The sequence below is a fragment of the Camponotus vicinus genome, unplaced genomic scaffold (genome assembly GCF_025532165.1).
Source record: "Camponotus vicinus isolate PSW18456_S1 unplaced genomic scaffold, iyCamVici1.0 SCAF_10, whole genome shotgun sequence".
Lineage (NCBI taxonomy): Eukaryota > Metazoa > Arthropoda > Insecta > Hymenoptera > Formicidae > Camponotus > Camponotus vicinus.
Window position 1 is genome coordinate 14,087,117 of NW_028141946.1, and position 20,650 is coordinate 14,107,766.

The window sequence follows — 20,650 nt, forward strand, 5'->3', positions numbered from 1 at the left end:
TAGGTGTGAGGTCTGGATAGCTCAGTGGTCTAGAGCAGTTGCCCGGAAAGCGAAAGACTCGGGTTCGATTCCCGATCCAGCCACTTGCGCCTCGCATATTTTTCTAGTCTGCGAATATTGTTTTCTAGCAATTATTCGTTCGGCAAAAATGTGTGAATGCTCTCTCCACAGGATATGCGTCAATGCCGTTGCCACGGATGGATTCTGTCGCTCGTTGATCAAATGGGCGTAAAGACACGTCCGACCTCCTCCCACATACATCCCTATCTTTCTCTTCATTTTTACAATATGTGCAAAATGAAAAACGTTCATTTATCTCTTGCTATATATAAATAAAAACTATTTATATTCTATATTACTTGAAAAAACAATGCACGATACTATTATGATAAAAAAATGGAAAGTATTTTCAAAAGAATTCATTTCTTAATTTTTTTTAATAATTGTATTTATACCACGCGATAATAATCATCCTTATAGATACCTCTAGCTAGTCCAAAATCTCCAATTTTGATGACACGATTCTCGCGATTTCTCGACGATACTAAACAATTGTGAAACACTAAATCTCTGTATACGAAACGCAACTCTTCCAAGTAACAACAACCTCGCGCAACATCTTTGCACATGGTGAGCAAATCCTGCAAACGCAGAACATGCGAATCTGACGCTTGCAAATTTCGACAATCTCTCAAATATTTTAACAGATCACCAGTTTCCATCAATTCCAATACTAGTAACGGAGAATCCCCATCTAAACAAACGGCCAACAATCTTGTAACGATGCACCCCCGATGCATCGTTTGCCGGCGAACACCGGCCGGAAGCTGCCGCCCGACGAACATCGATCGGGCATTGGCAGAGGGCTGTGCGCCTATTTTTAAAGACTTAGTAAACATCCGGGTAGGAATACTTAATTATTGCGACACTGCCGTCGGGAGCCGTCACCGGAGGTTGAGAACCCGCGCTCGGCACCCCGAACTCCCCCGGGCGGATCCGAACCGCTCCGATTTTTACCGCCGCTCGGTGGGGGTAATTACCGAATACGCCGGCGCACGTAATTAGCCAAGTATAAAACGGGCTCTCGACGGCACATCCAGACAGATCCTTCCGATCCTTCTCAAGCAGCCGAGCTCGTCTGAAGGCAAGCAAAGTTAACTTGAGAAAATCCTTGCGAAAGTAACAAGACCAGAAGGTAGTGTGAACGCTGCCTCTGCCTACCGATATCGGCGCCTTTGAAATCGCCTCCGAACCTAGATCCTTATCAGGTATCGCGCTTTCACGGGGTGGAACACGAGCCGCCTCCGACGCTAGCGTCGCGACGCCTTCCGAAAACCCGAAATCCATCTGGGGAAAAATTAAAGGCAACTCCGATTACCGGACAACAACCGGATTTAAAGCCAAGCAGCTGATCGCTGCGACGACAAGAAACGCGACAAAAATCGCGCCAGCCGGCGTGCAAAAACCCGAGCGCGCCGTATCACACGTGCAATCGCATATTGCACGTGGAGCGAATTATATTGTTCCGCGGTACTAATTGTGCGTATTCATAAAATCGCCACGAGATCCGTGGCACGTCCACCATCAAATTATACCGAGCGGCGTATTCTTACGCATAACTTGCGCCGATTACAAACCGTGGCGATTATTTCGTTTCGAGATCCCGTAGTCGCGGCCCGCGTTATCGAATCTCGAGCGGCCTCGCGCTCGAACACACACTCACACGCTCACATTTGTAAACGCGTACTCACCTACACAGATCCATCTTCACACACACACACACACACACACACACTTCTGTACAATCCCCTCGAGACATAATAAAGGCATTTGTTACACAGATAACCGTGAAACCTTATTTTCTCCGCCACCTGGAACCGACGGCTATCCGAAATCAGAGATTCCGCGGTACGAAAAATCGCAACGTTACATTGGCGCCCGAACAGGGAACTGCGGAATAAAGAAGCGTTTTGTTTTTTCTTCCCTCTCTTCTCTCGACGGTGAGTGTGCTAAACATGAAACGGTGGATATACGGCCTACCAAAGAATCAATTAGCGGCCATCGCGCGAACATACGGAGTCGACGACTCCGGCCGGTTGGACGATCTCCGCAGATATATGAGTGCGTACGTCGACGAACACCCAGACGAATTCGAGGCCTGGGGAAGGGAATCGGGTGATGACGGCGGACACCGTACCGATGATCGTCATCGATCCGCCTGGTGTCCCCGGACCCCCCTTATACGAAGTAACGGACGCGAAGACAATTAATCAGATCCGCAAGTGGGGGTGCCATTTCGACGGGCGGGACCCCGCGGCGTTTATCGAACGCCTGCAGGAACTAAGGGACGGTTACGGGTTTTCGGGGGCCCAGATGCTCAAGGGCCTCCCCGAAATTTTGAAGGGAGATACCCTGTTGTATCGCAACCATCACGGGGATTGGCGAACCTGGGATGACTTTGAACGCGCGTTCCGACGGTAAATCTTTACTTTAACTTACCCACCTCCAATGACTTTAACCTTGACATATGTTGTCAAGGTCACTACCCTGAGTGACCTCCAAAAAGTTTTAGCCGTCGGTCATTGTTTATTACAAAGATATAAACAAATAAAGTTTGACGAATTATATGGATACAATGGATACATCGCTTAGCATAGAAAATTACAAACCCATGAGAGGTCCATCAGAAATGTATGTGTACACATACACACACACACACACGCGGGGGGTGCAAGGGGGCCTTCGGCCCTCCCTCCCGCACCACCCCGCCGGTAGGCTAGGTGGACGTTGCTTTGCTACAACGGACAGATGTTGAAGTTGTAAAACGAGGTCCACCTTGCCTACCGGCGGGGTGGTGCGGGAGGAGGGGCCGAAGGCCCCCTTGCACCCCCCCGCGCGCGCGCGCGCGTGTGTGTGTGTGTGTGTGTGCGCGCGTCTTGTGTGTGTACACATACGTTTCTGATGGACCTCTCATGGGTTTGTAATTTTTTCATAAGAGGTCTATCAGAAACGAACGTACGTATAAGTATATAATTACCGAATTTATTTATAACATATATATTAAAATATGTATTTAATATGTATTTTTATTATGCTGTATTATCAGATACATTTTCATTTAAAGGATATATTTGAGACATAATATTGAAAAATGCATCGAAACGATCAGGATAATCATACTGCGAAGCACTGTGTAATAACATGTTTATATATTTCTGATTTAGCTTACTTATTTCACTTGTAATAGAGATATTGTTATTTTGATATTTTTTTTTATTTTGCCTAAATAATTTATTAAATATTTGTTATTAAAAATAAAAAATAATTAAATAAACGTATATTTCTTATAAATACATTTTATTAAGTACGTAATATGTTCGAAAATTACGTGAAATTCATGAAACTTTATTTGTTTATAACTTTTTAATAAACAATGACCGACGGCTAAAACTTTTTGGAGGTCACTCAGGGTAGTGACCTTGACAACATATGTCAAGGTCAAAGTCATTAGAGGTGGGTAAGTTAAAGTAAAGATTTACCGTTCCGACTCCAGTACTTCCCGCGCCGGTATGTCGCCTCCCTCCGCCGTGAGATCATGGAACGATACCAGAAGGTCGACGAACCGTTTATGCATTACTCTACGGTGATGATGACTCTGATGCGCCGGGCCGGGGGTTTTTCTCGCGCAGAGCAGCTCCAAACCCTGTACGATAATATGCATCCAGAATACAAAACCTATGTACGAATTGACGACGTGCGCGATTTAACCGAGTTACAAAGCCGGGCCCGGGAATTCGAAGATATCGAAAAGGAAAAGCGGGACGCCCGGAAAAGGGAGAAAGCGTCAGTTGCCCCCACGGTAGCCGCTGTGTATAACAAAACGGAATGCTGTTGGCGCTGCAAACAGCGAGGGCACACCCGCTCGCAGTGCCGTCCACCGGCCAAGAGATTTTGCTCGCAGTGTGGTAAGGACGGGGTTCTCACCTCTGAATGCCACCCGCGGCAGGGAAACGCCACCGGGGCTGGCACTACCGCGGCCGCAACCGCCGCCCCGGACACCGCGTAAGATTTTTACCGCGGCCACATATTCGGATAACCATTGGGGGAGTTCAACTCGACGCCCTCATCGACTCGGGCTCCGAAGTCTCACTGCTGAACGCCCGCACCGCGAACCGATTACAGGCGAACGGGATAAGAGAGCAACCGGGAAAGGGGCAAATTGTGCTCGTAGACGGGATCCCACACCTGGTACCTTCACGGTACCCATAAGCGTAAAGAACTCGTCGGTGATGCACACGTTCTCAGTCGTGCCCAACATGGAGAGTGATGTGCTCCTTGCTGTAGACGCGCAGGCGAAACTACGGCTGGGGACACCTCCGCCGCCACTCTCCATTATCCGAGACGGGAATCAATGTTGTGCGGCTGAGGGACTGGCCCACCAGACGCCCGAGGGCCCAGAGCGCCGACAACTACAGGAATTTTTAGAGAGGGAGTTGAGGAAATTCGAGGATGTTCGGGGACCCACCGGAAGGGCCCAGATCCGCCTGACGGACCCCACTCCAATCAAACAGCGATACCGGCCGCGTAACCCGGCAATGCAGGCCGTGATTAACAACGAGGTGGACGAAATGTTGGACCAGGACATTATCGAGCCCTCGAGCAGCTCGTGGAGCTCCCCTGTGGTCCTGGTCAAAAAGAAGGTCGGAGCGTACCGGTTTTGCGTAGATTTTCGACGCGTGAATGACGTCACACACCGACGCGTACCCCTTACCCCAGGTTACGACTACCTTGGACAAACTGACGGGGGCGCGATATTTGTCGACCTTAGATGTGAAAAGCGGGTATTGGCAGATATCCCTCACGCCGGAAAGCCGCCCCATTACGGCGTTCACCGTACCGGGAAAAGGGCTTTTCCAATTTAAGGTCATGCTTTTTGGATTACACTCGGCACCGGCCACCTTCCAACGACTGCTCGATTCCGTACTCGGACCCGAACTAGAACCCCACGTTTTTGTGTATCTGGATGACATCATTATCATCAGTCACACATTCTCCGAACACCTGAGACTGTTCGCCGAGACATTCCGCCGAATCCGGGAAGCGCGTCTCAGACTGAACCCCGAGAAGTGCAGGTTCTGCGTCGACCGACTGAAATACCTGGGGCATGTAATCGACCGCGAGGGGATCCGTACCGATCCGGAAAAAGTGAGTGCCGTGGCCGATTGGCCCGAACCGACCATGAAACGAGTCCGCCAGTTTCTCGGTGTGGCCTCTTGGTACCGCCGGTTCATCGCAAATTTTTCCACCATCGCCGCCGCATTGACGCGACTAACGCGTAAACACGCCCGCTGGGAATGGGGGCCGGAGGAACTAGCCGCTTTCTAAGCTCTAAAACAAGAACTGATTTCCGCGCCGGTACTTGCCTGCCCGGATTACACCCGCCGGTTTTTCCTACAAACGGACGCCAGCAGCACGGGCCTAGGAGCCGTGTTAACGCAAAGATACGCCGACGGCGATCGCGTTATCGCCTACGCAAGCCGCACGCTCAACGCGGCCGAACGCAATTATAGTGCGACCGAACTAGAGTGCCTCGCAATCGTTTGGGGAATTCGGCGGATGCGAAACTATTTAGAGGGCTACGCCTTCACGGTGATAACCGATCACCAGGCGCTAAAATGGCTAAGGAAACTCGAATCACCGACCGGATGCCTCGGACGATGGGGCCTCGAGCTGCAACAGCACGAATTCGATATCCAGTACCGCCGCGGAGTACTTAACCGCGTTGCGGACGCCTTATCGCGTCAACCCGCAAACTGCGCCGCCCGCACCGGCCACTGTAAGTGGTACCGAAAAATCATGGAGGAGGTCCGAGGAACCCTGGAAGCCCGACCGGAATACCGAATTGACGAGGGACGACTCTACCGCGGGCGTATCCCGATTGGACACGTAACGATTCGACACCGCTCGATTGGACACGCATTATTGGACACGTTTTATTGGACACCGCTCGATTGGACACCGCACGATTCGACACCGCACGACTCAACACTGCACGATTGGACACGCACATTGCACGATTGGACACGGCAGCATTGGACACTGCACGATTGGACACGTACATTGCACGATTGGACACGGCAGCATTGGACACCGCACGATTGGACACAGCACGATTCGACACCGCACGATTCGACACCGCACGGTTGGACACCGCATGATTGGACACCGAACAATTGGACACCGGACGGTTGGACACCGCACGATTGGACACCGCACGATTCGACACGCAAGATTCAACACCGCACGATTCGAAACCGCACGATTGGACACCGCACGATTGGACACCGCACAATTGGACACCGCACGGTTGGACACCGCACGGTTGGACACCGCACAGTTGGACACCCCACGATTGGACACCGCACGATTGGACACCGCACGATTCGACACCGCACGATTCGACACCGCACGATTCGACACCGCACGATTCGACACGCAAGATTCGACACCGCACGATTCGACACCGCACGATTCGACACGCACGATTCGACACCGCACGATTCGACATCGCACGATTCGACACCGCACGATTCGACACCGCACGATTCGACACCGCACATTTGGACATGTATGCACCCCGCCGGTAGGGGTGCCTACGATAGGGTGCAACTTTCCACGCGAAGCGAAGTTCCACTTTGCAACTTTTCACGCGAAGCGAGGGGGACGAGGTGGGTGCGGGAGGGGGGCCGAAGGCCCCTCTTGCACCCCCTCGTGTGTGTGTGTGTGTGTGTGTGTGTGTGTCTGCTCCATGCTCTTTGTGCGGTGTCGAATCGTGCGGTGTCGAATCGTGCGGTGTCGAATCGTGCGGTGTCGAATCGTGCGGTGTCGAATCGTGCGGTGTCGAATCGTGCGGTGTCGAATCGTGCGTGTCGAATCGTGCGTGTGGAATCGTGCGGTGTCGAATCGTGCGGTGTCGAATCGTGCGGTGTCGAATCGTGCGGTGTCCAATCGTGCGGTGTCCAATCGTGCGGTGTCCAACCGTGCGGTGTCCAATCATGCGGTGTCCAACCGTGCGGTGTCCAATTGTTCGGTGTCCAATCATGCGGTGTCCAACCGTGCGGTGTCGAATCGTGCGGTGTCGAATCGTGCTGTGTCCAATCTTGCGGTGTCCAATGCTGCCGTGTCCAATCATGCAATGTGCGTGTCCAATCGTGCAGTGTCGAATGCTGCCGTGTCCAATCGTGCAATGTACGTGTCCAATCGTGCAGTGTCCAATGCTGCCGTGTCCAATCGTGCAATGTGCGTGTCCAATCGTGCAGTGTCCAATGCTGCCGTGTCCAATCGTGCAATGTGCGTGTCCAATCGTGCAGTGTCGAATCGTGCGGTGTCGAATCGTGCGGTGTCCAATCGAGCGGTGTCCAATAAAACGTGTCCAATAATGCGTGTCCAATCGAGCGGTGTCGAATAGTTACGTGTCGAAAAGGAGGTTACCCCTCTACCGCCATATACTTCACAGCTTGAACTTCAAGGAGACGAGCCCGGAACAACAATGGAAGCTGTGCATCCCAGAGCCACTACGACGAGCTACCATGGAGAAATTCCACGACGCTCCCCGGGCACCTGGGGATCGCGAAATCCATCGCGAGGATCGCCGAAAGGTATTATTGGCCGGGAATGTTCCGGGATATCGGAAAATACGTCCGGGCGTGTAGGAATTGCCAGAGTCACAAGGCCGCACAACAACGACCCCCCGGGACCCTACACGCCATGAATGTCTCTCGACCTTCGGAGCAGGCCACCATCGACTTGGTTGGGCCATTGCCCAGGTCCAAGAAGGGGCACACCTGGCTCCTTTCAATCCAGGACCGCTTCACGAAGTGGGCAGAATTCGTCCCACTTCGCCGAGCCACCGCCGTAACAAAAGCGATCACCGAGGACCTCGTGTTACGTCACGGAAAGCCGGACGCCATCCTGACGGACAATGGCACACAGCCACACACTAAGGTCCAAACTACTGGAAGACCGATTAGCGGCCCTAAACATCCGACACATAAACGCTCCTGCATACGCACCGCACTGTAACCCGGTCGAGAGGACGAATCGCACGATTAAAATGATGATCGGGCAATACGTGGGAGAAGACCACCGCACATGGGATGAGAAGCTACCCGCGCTACAGTTCGCGTATAATACCGCGACACACGACACCACGGGGTACACGCCGGCATACCTGCTGCACGGCCGCGAGCTAACACCGCCGACCGAATTAGAGGCACCGCCAACTATCGCGCCAGATGCAGTGAAGAAAAACCTGGAGGAGGCATACGAACTGGTCCGCATCAACCTGGCGCAAGCCTTCCAAAGCCAGGAAAAGTATTACAACCTACGCCGCAGAAAATGGAAACCCACGCTCGGCGAGTGGGTTTGGAAAAGAGAGCACCCGCTATCTAAAAAGGCCGACGCCTTTAACGCAAAGTTAGCGCCAAAATACAGTGGGTCGTACGAGGTGAGAAATATTGTCTCACCCGTTATCGTCGGCATCCGAAGCAAAAGAGGAAAATGGGACAGGCATGTACACATACAGGATTTGAAAACAAGCAATACAGGGGATAATAACAAAACAGCAGACGACCTTTCCCTCACTAAAGCCGACAACGAGACCGACGAAGAGTCGGAAGCCACAACCGACGATTAGAAGCTTACAAAATGTCTAGAGAGACGGACGAAATTTTGGAAGCCATCGACGCTTACTTGGCGGAAGAAACGCCGCCGTCGGGCACGACGAGGCCCGACAGAGAGCCACCCCCTCCACCACCATCGGAGAGACCGAAGGCTCCCCGGGTCGGCACGATAATACAACGGTCCGACCGCGAGAACGCCGTCAACGCCGCCATGCTGGCAGCCCCGCCTCCACCACCATCGAGGAAAAGACCGCCGCGGCCATACGAGCGCCGCCCGCCGCCACCAGCTCGCGAGACAACGACCGCCAACGCAACCACCGTGCCGGATCTTTTGATGCCGATGGGGCCCATCCCGGCACACCCCATACAGGTCCAGGTCGAGCCGGGCCTGGTTTTTGAGGTGCCGCACTTCGCGGTGCATGTGTCCCGCCGCTACCGACCCCGCACCGCCGACGGGCAATGGATCCTGCGTTTTAGCCGCGATGGGAAGTTGCAGTACCATCGGCGGATCCGCTAAGCCAGATCACCCAGCTAGTCACGCCTCAAATTCAGGTGTGAATTTGAGAATGGGGGTGATGTAACGATGCATCCCCGAATGCATCGTTTTCCGGCGAACACCGGCCGGAAGCTGCCGCCCGACGAACATCGGTCGTGCATTGGCAGAGGGCTGTGCGCCCATTTTTTTAAAGACTTAGTAAACATCCGGGTAGGAATACTTAATTATTGCGACACTGCCGTCGGGAGCCGTCACCGGAGGTTGAGAACCCGCGCTCGGCACCCCGAACTCCCCCGGGCGGATCCGAACCGCTCCGATTTTTACCGCCGCTCGGTGGGGGTAATTACCGAATACGCCGGCGCGGGTAATTAGCCAAGTATAAAACGGGCTCTCGACGGCACATCCAGACAGATCCTTCCAATCCTTCTCAAGCAGCCGAGCTCGTCTGAAGGCAAGCAAAGCAAACTAGAGAAAATCCTTGCGAAAGTAACAAGGCCAGAAGGTAGTGTGAACGCTGCCTCTGCCGATCGATATCGGCGCCTTTGAAATCGCCTCCGAACCTAGATCCTTATCAGGCATCGCGCCTTCACGGGGTAGAACACGAGCCGCCTCCGACGCTTGCTAGCGTCGCGACGCTTTCCGAAAACCCGAAATCCATCTGGGGAAAAATTAAAGGCAATTCCGATTACCGGACAACAACCGGATTTAAAGCCGAGCAGCTGATCGCTGCGACGACAAGAAACGCGACAAAAACCGCGCCAGCCGGCGTGCAAAAACCCGAGCGCGCCGTATCACACGTGCAATCGCATATTGCACGTGGAGCGAATTATATTGTTCCGCGTTACTAATTGTGCGTATTCATAAAATCGTTACGAGATCCGTGGCACGTCCACCATCAAATTATACCGAGCGGCGTATTCTTACGCATAACTTGCGCCGATTACAAATCGCGGCGATTATTTCGTTTCGAGATCCCGTAGAGTCGTGGCCCGCGCGTTATCGAATCTCGAACGGCCTCGCGCTCAAACACACACTCACACGCTCACATTTGTAAACACGCGTACTCACCTACACAAATCCATCTTCACACACACACACACACACACACACACACACACACACACACACTCACACTTCTGTACAACTCCCTCGAGACATAATAAATGCATTTATTACACAGACAACCGTGAAACCTTATTTTATCTGCCATCTGGAACCGACGGCTATCCGAAATCAGAGATTCCGCGGTACGAAAAATCGCAACGTTACAATCTTAATATATGTTTGTGTCGAAAATTCATAAGGTTGGCTTTCTTTAACAATTTCCTTTTCTCATGGGAAGAAGCATCTTTCCGAAGCGTTTTTATTGCAACGGATATCTTTGTGCCCGATCTTTCTAAGTTCTTCACATTTCCTTGAAACACCTGCGAAATATTTCACACAAATTTACATGAGTACTTTATTAGATAATGTATAGTTTAATGTCAAGTAATATTACATTTTACTTTATATTAAACAATTCAACGAAACATATATAATAAAGTGCATGTTTGTTGTCTCATCTAAATTTTATATTACTTATAATCTATTATAAAAATTTATGTAATTTATATCTTTATTAGAAAATACATATCTGTTTTGATCCAGAAATTAATTTCAAACATTGCTTGAAAAAATTAATTTTTACCATTCCGAATGCATCGCTACCAATAAGTTTTGTAAATGTAACTTGTTTACGTGCGATTTTACAATCTGATCATTTTTGGTCATATGTCGTCAAAATGACTGATTTGTTATGTACATGACTTTATATTGACGTCTTGATATAACATTATTTTGACGTCATACTTCAGTCATGAACTGACGATTATTTTGTTATTAATGTGACTAGTTAGTACATCGATCCCATAAAAAAATCTTTTAAAATTTTTTATATAACATGACTTTCGCGATCAAACTTTAACAATTTTTCTTTCGATGCATGCGTTTATCTGTGCACGACTCATATTGCTTAACCATCAAATGTTCATTAAATTAGTGCACAGTGAAAATATTAGCTATATCAATCGAGTATAATTAAACTGCCAAAAAATATACACATTTTTATATAATACAGTTGATTAGGCAAAATATATTTTTATAAAACGCAGGCAACGGTAGACATTATTTGTTGAAGTTTTATATGATATTAGAAGTAAGTTTTTTTATTTATGTTTAAATAAAATAAAAATAACAAATATAAAACTTGTGACATTTTCTTACCATATTTGTGTTTTCCAGCGTTTTCAAATAAAGCAGTTTAATCGATCCGAGATTCCTCTGAAGAATAGAATGGCTGTAATTGTTCAATGATGCTCTCGAATCGGTTAATCTGCTTTATTCGACAACTATTAAATACATTCTTATGCTAAGAAAAAGACGTCAAAATATGGTACATTTTGTGACGTCAAAATGCTGTACATGTCATGAATCTGTGACCATCACTTTTACGTCATAAGAACGTCAAGAATAGTCAGTGAATGACCAATTTGAAACGTCAAAATGACGTGTGCTTGCTACCTGAGCTCTCATGAGACTCTTTCAGTAGTTGATACTAGGCCGGTAGTAGTTAGTACTAGGAGAGTTCTAACGCAGGGATCTCAGGGGGGGTGAGGGGAGAGGGGATCTCAGCGGCGCGGGGGAATGACATCACGCAGGATGGAGGGGGGATGACATCACGCGGGTTCTAACTCAAGTCCTATCAGGGATGACGTCACGCGGGTTCTAACTCAGGTCCTATCGAGGATGACGTCACGCGGGATTTCGGTGGCGCGGGGGATGACGTCACGCGGGATTTCGGCGGCGCGGGGGCTGCGGGGCGGGGGACGCTTGAGGACGTGTTGGATGTTTTATGACAAGTATAAACAATAAAACAATATAAACAGCGATATTCCTTTGAAGGATTGGATCTTGGAACCTTCTTTTTCTTTTTTCTTTCTTCTTTATTTATTTATTTTTTATTGCTGATGTTCGGCTGCTTTGTACCCTTGCCGCGCGTGTGAGAGAAAACGATAAGAGTGCGAAAAGAACGCGTACGAGAGAGAACGATAGCGAGACTTATAATTAGTGCGAGAGAGAGCGCAAGAGAAAGGCGTATAAATAATTGCAATTTTTTGTTACAATTAAAAATATATATAATTTATTTAAATGTGTGAGTTTAATAAAAAGTATACAATATAAAGGAAAAATAATAATATATAAAATAGACCGTCGGGCTATGTTGGGGAAGCCGTTTTTGAAAACAGAAGAAAACATATGCATTTCATTAGTTTAAATTATTTAATAATTTATTTTAAAATACTTTTGATATATAATAAATTAAAAGATACTTACAATATTATCCATGACTCATCTATTTTAATTTGTGCAAATAGGATACATGTTGCAGGCCAATATTTGATTCAAACATGTTCTGCACCCTGTGCATGACATATTTTCCACATGGACATAAGCTATGGTTCTATGTTCTCGAACAGAACTAGTTTCTTCAAATTGATACGGTACTCTTAGAAAGCATTCGATACAATATTTCGATCCATTTTCCATATAGTAATAGGAAATGCAACATACCTTTGTTGCTTCGTTTAATGTTATTATTTCAGGTATGCTTAAATCTCGCTGTTTCTTTTGTAACAGTTCATCAAGAATATCGTCACTATTGTCATTATCGTAATCACTGTCCTTCACCAAGGGTTCTATATCAGATCCATCATCTTCCATCTCTCTCCTCTCTCTCTCCTCTCTCTCTATCTCCATCCTCTCCGCCATAACTGGATCCATCCAATAATCGTAATCATCATCCGTATCGTCGTCGATGATAATTACGTTTTCTTCAGCCATTGCACAAGACCACCGAAACACAGAAGAGCAACGAAAGAAATGATACTCTAGTGCAGCAGACTACCGAAACACAGAAGAGCAACGAAAGAAATGATACTCTAGTACAGCAGACCACCGAAACACAGAAGAGCAACGAAAGAAATGATACTCTAGTGCAGCAGAGTCCTCTTCATTTGAGATATTTCGGGGTCCGACCTTTTCGAGCAATCTGTGAATCATAGCGAGATAACAACACATTTTCAACCCTAGGTTCAGTTACAAAAATTTTTTCTTTGTGTCCCCCAACAATCTCTGAAAGTTTGTTGGCTGAATATAAGAAGGATGACATAAAGTTATAAAAATATATATAACACATTTTCAACCCTAGGTTCAGTTACAAAAATTTTTTCTTTGTGCCCCCCAACAATCTCTGAAAGTTTGTTGGCTGAATATAAGAAGGATGACATAAAGTTATAAAAATATATATAAGGTTATAAAAGGTTTTTTATACCCTTATATATTTTTTTATAACTTTATGTCATAAACTTATATTTTGAGTTATTTCGGGGTCCGACCTTTTCGAGCAATCTGTGAATCATAGCGAGATAACATATTTTTGAGATATTTCGGGGTCCGATCTTTTCGAGCAATCTGTGAATCATAGCGAGATAACAACACATTTTCAACCCTAGGTTCAGTTACAAAAAAAAATTTTTTCTTTTATGCCCTCGACAATCTCTGAAAGTTTGTTGGTTGAATATAAGAAGGATTGAAGCGCATCAGATCATAGTACATGATTTGAAAGCGCATCGATACGTCGGTATAGCAAAATTATAGTCAAAAAGTATAGTGTTCTGTCAGAAAGTATAGTGTTCTATAAGAAAGTGTGATAATATATATTGTGTGATTATATATATATAAAAAATGGCGTGTAATAAAAATTTGATATCAAGATGTGTAAAGTTGGCTGCGAATTTATCTCCAAAGATAAATTTCGCGAGCTACATTTCCAAATTAACGGAAACAAATGAACATAATTATAGTGTATTTTCGAGTTTCGCGTGTGCCTGCTCCGATACAATGCTTGCAATTTTATATAAATTGAGGCATTTCGACGGCGACGAGAAATTGCTAAATATTGCCGGCGAAATAATTAGTGCACGAAGAGCCTTGAGAGAAGATGAGAAATATGAAGAGGAAGATGTAGGTGGACATGTAACCTACCTACTCCAAAACTACAGCAGGATCCAGTCGGCGGGTAATTATTTTTACTTATTTTATTTATTTTTACTTTCGATGAAAAAATACAAAAAATCGCGATTATAAAGTTAAATATTTAATTACTAATTAATCGCAGGAAACAATAATCCCGCGAGAACAGCGATGGTGCGACCTTCGCGTAGACGCCGCGCTGAGGAAGAACCCGAGGCAGGTCCTTCACGTAAGTTTGCACGTAATAAAAACGCATGCTAATTTTTCTCTGATAGATTGTTCGGTAGTAATAAAAATAATAATTAATACTAATAAAAATATTTTACATTTCAGGAAGACCGCGATTACTCGAGGAAAATCCGGCGATTCCCGTTGTCGTTCTTGACGATGACGACGGTGAGGAAAACATGGACGATGACAATGCCGACATCGCATACGCGGTCAGCAGCCCCGATAGTGAAATGTTCTCGTCAGGTAAGATGATGTTGATGTAAAATATATATTAAAACGAAAATCCGAATATAAAAGTATTTTTAAAACTATTAGTATTTTTTATTTTTGTTTCTATAATAAGTATTTTTTAAATTTTGTTTCTATAATATTAAATATTCAAATCTTAAAATATTATTAGAATTTCTGCGAGAGATGGAGGAGCGCGAGAGAGTGGAGATTAATGAAGAAGAGACAGAGGAGAGCGGGGAAGCAGAAGAAGAAGTGCAGGAAGAGGAAGAAGTGATAGTGGTAGAAGAAGAAGAAGAAGAAGAGACAGAGAGAGAGGAAGAAGAGGAAAATGTATACGCTCCCTCCAGAGAAGGTAACTTTATTAATTTATTTCTCGGTATATTTTTATGCTCGAATTTAATCCAACAAATTCTTAATTTTTCTTATAGTTGTTTTTAAGAAAAAATATGTAATTTGCAATTAACAATTCCATATTTTTTCTTAAAAACAACTGTATGTTTTCTTTACACCAATTGATTACTCTCATTATTTTGTACATAAAAGTATTAAGGTAAGATAATCGAAAAATAAATATTTTACAAGATATTTTATGGTTTATGTAAAATTAAGAAATGATTTCAAGCCTCATAACTCGGAAAGTACTTAATGAAAACTAACTTAATTATAGTGTTTTGAAAAGCTCTCGAGATAAGCTACAAGAATATGCAAAAGCATATGGGGTGTCCCATTTAAAAAGTTGGAGGTGACCTTCACATAACCTTGACAACGCTATTCGAGGTCATAATAATGTTGCTGTGTAATGCGCCACATAAAACCCTATAACTTTTGTATGAAACATTTTTTTTTAAATGCGTATTTTTCGAAATATTAAGGGGTTTCCACACTTTTGCTAAACCCTGTATATTTCTACTGTATGGTACAGTAACTTTATGGAATAATATCTTCCAGTACGTTGATAATAGGACATCGTCAGTATTCACTATAGTGGTTACTGCATAATATTGTACCAGTGAGTATAATTTTTAGCATATTAAGTGTATTCATTCGTTACAAAAACTTTCTACAAGCAGTATACGACTAATTAAAAAAAAAGAAAAACAAGTCAACATTGTTGTCGACGTGTAAATAGGAACGAGTGATATTTGGTTTTCTCAAGATGCCTCGATTACTAAGGAATTATTCAAAACTCTTTGTTTTGGAGAAACTGAAATAAGGAATGAAATAAAGAATCGTGTTAAGAATGGAATGAAATATACAGCTCAGACTTGATAAACGATTTTTTAATTTTAATTTAAACGCACGCTTCGATTTAGAACCTATGCAATTTAAATATAATATATTTTTGAATGTTATTAAAGATCGTAAACTTACATTGTATATTTAATATCTTAACAATAAAATATGCATTTTTTAAATTTGTATGATTATGTACAACTATTTTAAAAATTATGAATTTTAATTTGTTAGTTTTATAATTTTATTAAAAAAATTATTATCACAATATGAAATATGCGACAGTGTCTCAACACTATACTTCCTATGCACTAATTTTAAAATCGTAAAAATGCTTCAAATTATGCTTTTTACCAATTATATCCCAATCACTCTTGATTTAACTTTAAGCTATGCAATACTCATTTAAAAGAAGATTCTTTTTATTTTAATGAAAATGTATATTATATCCACTTCACTAATTTAATTTTCGTTTAATTAATTGAGATGACCAAAATAAAATTTATTTAGTGCAATTATTTAGGGTGCAGTGCTATTAATTAATCGCTAAATCGATTTTTAATTGAATTCAATGTTTCATACCTAGGATCTAAAATTCAAACATTTCCGGCGAAATGGATGATTCAAAGATAAATGCAAAAACAAATATAATCTTATATAATATTTAAATAACAAACTACTGTCAATATGAAGTGAGATATGCACAGAGCATTAAAGATATGAAATGCAAATTTACTAGGTTTGTAAAAATTTTGTAATTAATTAAAAAAATAAACATTTATTATTTTTAGAATTTTACTGTGGAAAATAATGTTTATGGCTGTCGGACGACTATCGAACGGCTATCGAACGGGTCAGGAACGGCTACGAACGGCTAAGGAACGGCAACAAACAGCTATCGAACACTCAGGAACGGCTACGAATGGTTATGTAACAGCTATCGAAACAACGATGGATTGACGATCGAGAATAACAGAGATAGCGAGGAAGAAGAAGAACGGCAACGAACGACAACGAACGGCTAAGGAACGGCAACGAATGGCTATCGAACGGGTCAAGAACGGCTACGAACAGTTATGTAACGGCTATCGAAACAACGATGGATTGACGATCGAGAATAACAGAGATAGCGAGGAAGAAGAAGAACGGCTACAAACGACTAGAGAGTGGCAACGAACGACAACGAACGGGGCAGGAACGGCTACGAACGGCTATCGAACGGCTATCGAACGGCTGTCGAACGGCTACGAACGGTAGCGGACGATACAGAACGGCTATTGAAAAACGACAAACGGTAGTGAACGGCTCAGAAACGGCTACGAAGAGCTAAAGAGTGACAACGAATGATAAAACGCACGGTGATACTCGGGGCACATATCGTTTGATCGACGAATCGAAACAACGATGGATCGACGATCGGGAATAACCGAGGAAGCGAGAAACAACATAGTTTAGAGAAATGGCAGTACACATACACACACACACACACACACACACACACACACACACACACACTATTTCCGTTCGATAACCGTTCAACGGTCGTTCATTTCCGTTCAACGGTCGTTCATTTCCGTTCGACAGTCGTTCATTTCCATTCGACAATCGTTCAATAGTCGTTCGACAGTCGTTCAATATCATTCCATAACCGTTCATTTTTCAATAGCCACGGCAAGATCCGTTCCGTAAGGCATCGATCGTTGAGCGATTCAATCGCACGCTGAAAAACGACATGTGGAAGATGTTTACGCTAAACGGATCTTACAAGTGGATCAACGCGTTGCCGCGACTCGTATCGGATTACAACGCGCGCAAGCATCGAACGATCGGTATGCGACCCGTCGACGTTACCCCCGCGATCGCTGAAAGACTCTTGGCTACTGTGTACAACCGTGTAAATATCGCGGGTCCGGCGAAATTCAAAGTAGGTGGCTCGGTACGCGTTAGCAAGACACATTTTGAGAAGGGTTACACGCCAAATTGGACAACCGAGGTGTTTAAAATTGTAAAAGTGCAGCATACTAATCCCGTAAGCTATCTACTTGAGGATTATCGCAAAAATCTAGAATTACTTATATTGGGGAAGAGGGGGTGTACCGCGAAAGCGCAAAGCAGCCGAACATCGGCACTGATATATGAGCGGGGGAAGCAAGGGTACAAAGCAGCTATCTTTGTGTTTAATACATAAGTATGATGTATCAATCATTTATTTACATCTCAGAAATAATTCACGCGTATCACCTTCGCTTATATGAACGGAGAAAACAAAGGCGCAAAACAGCTGAACATCGGCGCTGATACACGCGAATTCTTCCTAGAAAAAAATGTGGAAGATGATTCTGGGGTGTTTTGTATTGTACATGTGTCCCATTTGCTCAATATAAAGATGAGCCATGGAAAATATTGTAAGTAACTTACAATTTATAATATATCAAAAGTATCCTAAAATAAATTATTAAAAATAATGAAATGTGTCTTTTTTCTGTTCCAGGAGCGGCCCTCAGCCCGGCGCATCGACCCTCAGCCCGACGCATTGCCCCCTTAGCCTTCCAGGAGCGGCCTCCCCTTAGCCCGGCGCATCACCCCCCCCACCTCCCCTATATATATATTTTTTATATTAAATTTTATATTTTTATATTATTATTATTATTATTATTATTACTATTATTATTTTATTATTAGACATACACACACACACACACACACACACACACAAATGTATAATACACTTTAATAAATTTTATATTTTTAATTGTAAAAAAATTGCAATTATTTACGCGCCTCTCCTTGCGCTCCCATTCTTTGGCATCTCATGTGCCGACGAATATCACTGCGTACTGTCTCATCATACACGATCGCGTGATCCAGTACAATCCGTTGACCAACGTTGTACGCAAAATCACCTAAGTGTTCGCGACAATATCGACACAAGAGAGAGGGGAAGAGGGGCAGGATATAAATCAAAGTGTTGCGAGATGGTTTTAGAGTTTCGTCATTCCTCTCGACGAGAGATCTCGTCATGTCCGTACCAACGTTTGTAGATCTGCAAGGATTTACCATCGGCAAACTATTCTTCGTGAAGGAAGCGGCAATCCTGAGAAAGGGATATGTTCTCTCACATTACTTTTTCGCATGTGCCGTACCGTGGAGCATGCTTACAAAATCTGAGCGATGTCAAGTCTCATGGGTGATTAGAAATCATCACGGATTACAATGGGAAGACGGAAACGTTCCATATGGCTTGGCTCAGCGTGTAATTACAACAGCTGTCGTTGGTACGATACATGAACAAGAAGAAGAAGAAGAAGAATCATCTGTCGTGTACATTAAAGGACTTGAAAAGCAGAAATGGCTGACCGATATACTAAACGATGCGGGAAACGGTTATATTATTGAAACCTTGGATGCAGATTACGAAGATATTGATGCTCTAAATAAATTAGATAATACCAATAGTATGCGATGTGGAAAACATGTTAAGAATTGCGCATTACAAAATGTATTCAAAATATTTAACTGGTGGTCGCAACGCCAGAAAGAATTGCAAGAAAAATAAAATATGTAAACATTAATATGTGTTATCTCTTATTTCCCCTCCCTAATCCTTTCCTTGCGTTTCTAAGAATTTTTTAGTCCGAGCGCCGTCTCCCCTTCTCCTAAATTTCAGTGCGTTAGAAGCATTGATCCCCCACCACATTATACTTTTGGAAGATGAGCGTTATATATACTCGGTTAATTCTTATACGATCAGTGTCGCGTTAACCGCTCGTGGTTCACTTTTCATAACCCCAGAGAAATGTACTACGTCGAAAGAAGCAGCAGCAGCAGCGGCGTCGGAAGACGCGTGAATAATTATGTGCCGAGTCGTGATAAAACTCCATCGTTTGAGAACAAATGTGACGAGTAAGTTTCCTTTAACATTTTTCTATTTTTACAAATTGTATTATTACTATTGTTTAATTTTAATTTTTCCCGTAGCATTTCATTGGAGCGTCGTGCGATTCGTATACTAGGTAGACGATACGCATTGACAGCTACGGAATTCAAATTCCTCGAAATTGGTATCAACGTGGGTCCGCCTACGTGAAGATTGCCATAGGAGATCATTGAGGAAAGGAACTGATATTATCTCTCGAAACGTGGAAGGGACTCTACGAGCAACGTCGCAATATTCAAAATTTCCTTCGGAACGACTCTAAAGATGACTACAATTTCATAAGCGTTGGACCGCTAACAGTGAGAGTTCGTACGATTAACGACGTCAAACTCATAAGTCTCGAATCTTCAAACGTATGCATTATGATGATCGAATCGACGTTACATCTGTATGTTCGATCTTGATCAATGCATAGATGTAACTTTTGATCGATTGGATAAAATTACTGAAACAGTTGATGTCAAGTTTACGCAATACTCCAATATCACGTCCACTGTAATAAATCCGAAAGAAGTATCGAATGTAATACGTGCGAGTGACGCTTTCAACAAGCATCAGCTCGTCGATTGCGAGCTGGCAGCTTTAGTTTTTAGTCCATAGTACGTAAGAAAAATATGTATAAAAGAAGAATAAAGAGTTTTAAGTCTAAATCATGACGTAATTTCTTCGCACATATTTCCATCCTTTGCGCTATCTCTCTCGCGCTAGTTATAAGTCTTTATCGTTCTCTCTCTCGTACGCGATCATCTCGCGCTATCGTTCCCTCTCTTT

The 20,650-nt window shown here is 44.4% G+C and overlaps 1 protein-coding gene across 1 annotated transcript; it reads left to right on the forward strand.

Moving 5' to 3' along the window:
- Positions 1-14,237: 14,237 nt before the first annotated feature.
- On the forward strand, positions 14,238-20,029 carry LOC145960099 (uncharacterized). The gene is made up of 6 exons (XM_083079368.1): positions 14,238-14,293; positions 14,393-14,476; positions 14,581-14,721; positions 14,879-15,061; positions 18,434-18,500; positions 19,921-20,029. The coding sequence occupies exons 2-6, from the start codon at positions 14,419-14,421 to the stop codon at positions 20,027-20,029; spliced, it is 558 nt and encodes a 185-aa protein (XP_082935494.1). The 5' UTR covers positions 14,238-14,293; positions 14,393-14,418.
- The last annotated feature ends 621 nt before the right edge of the window (positions 20,030-20,650 follow it).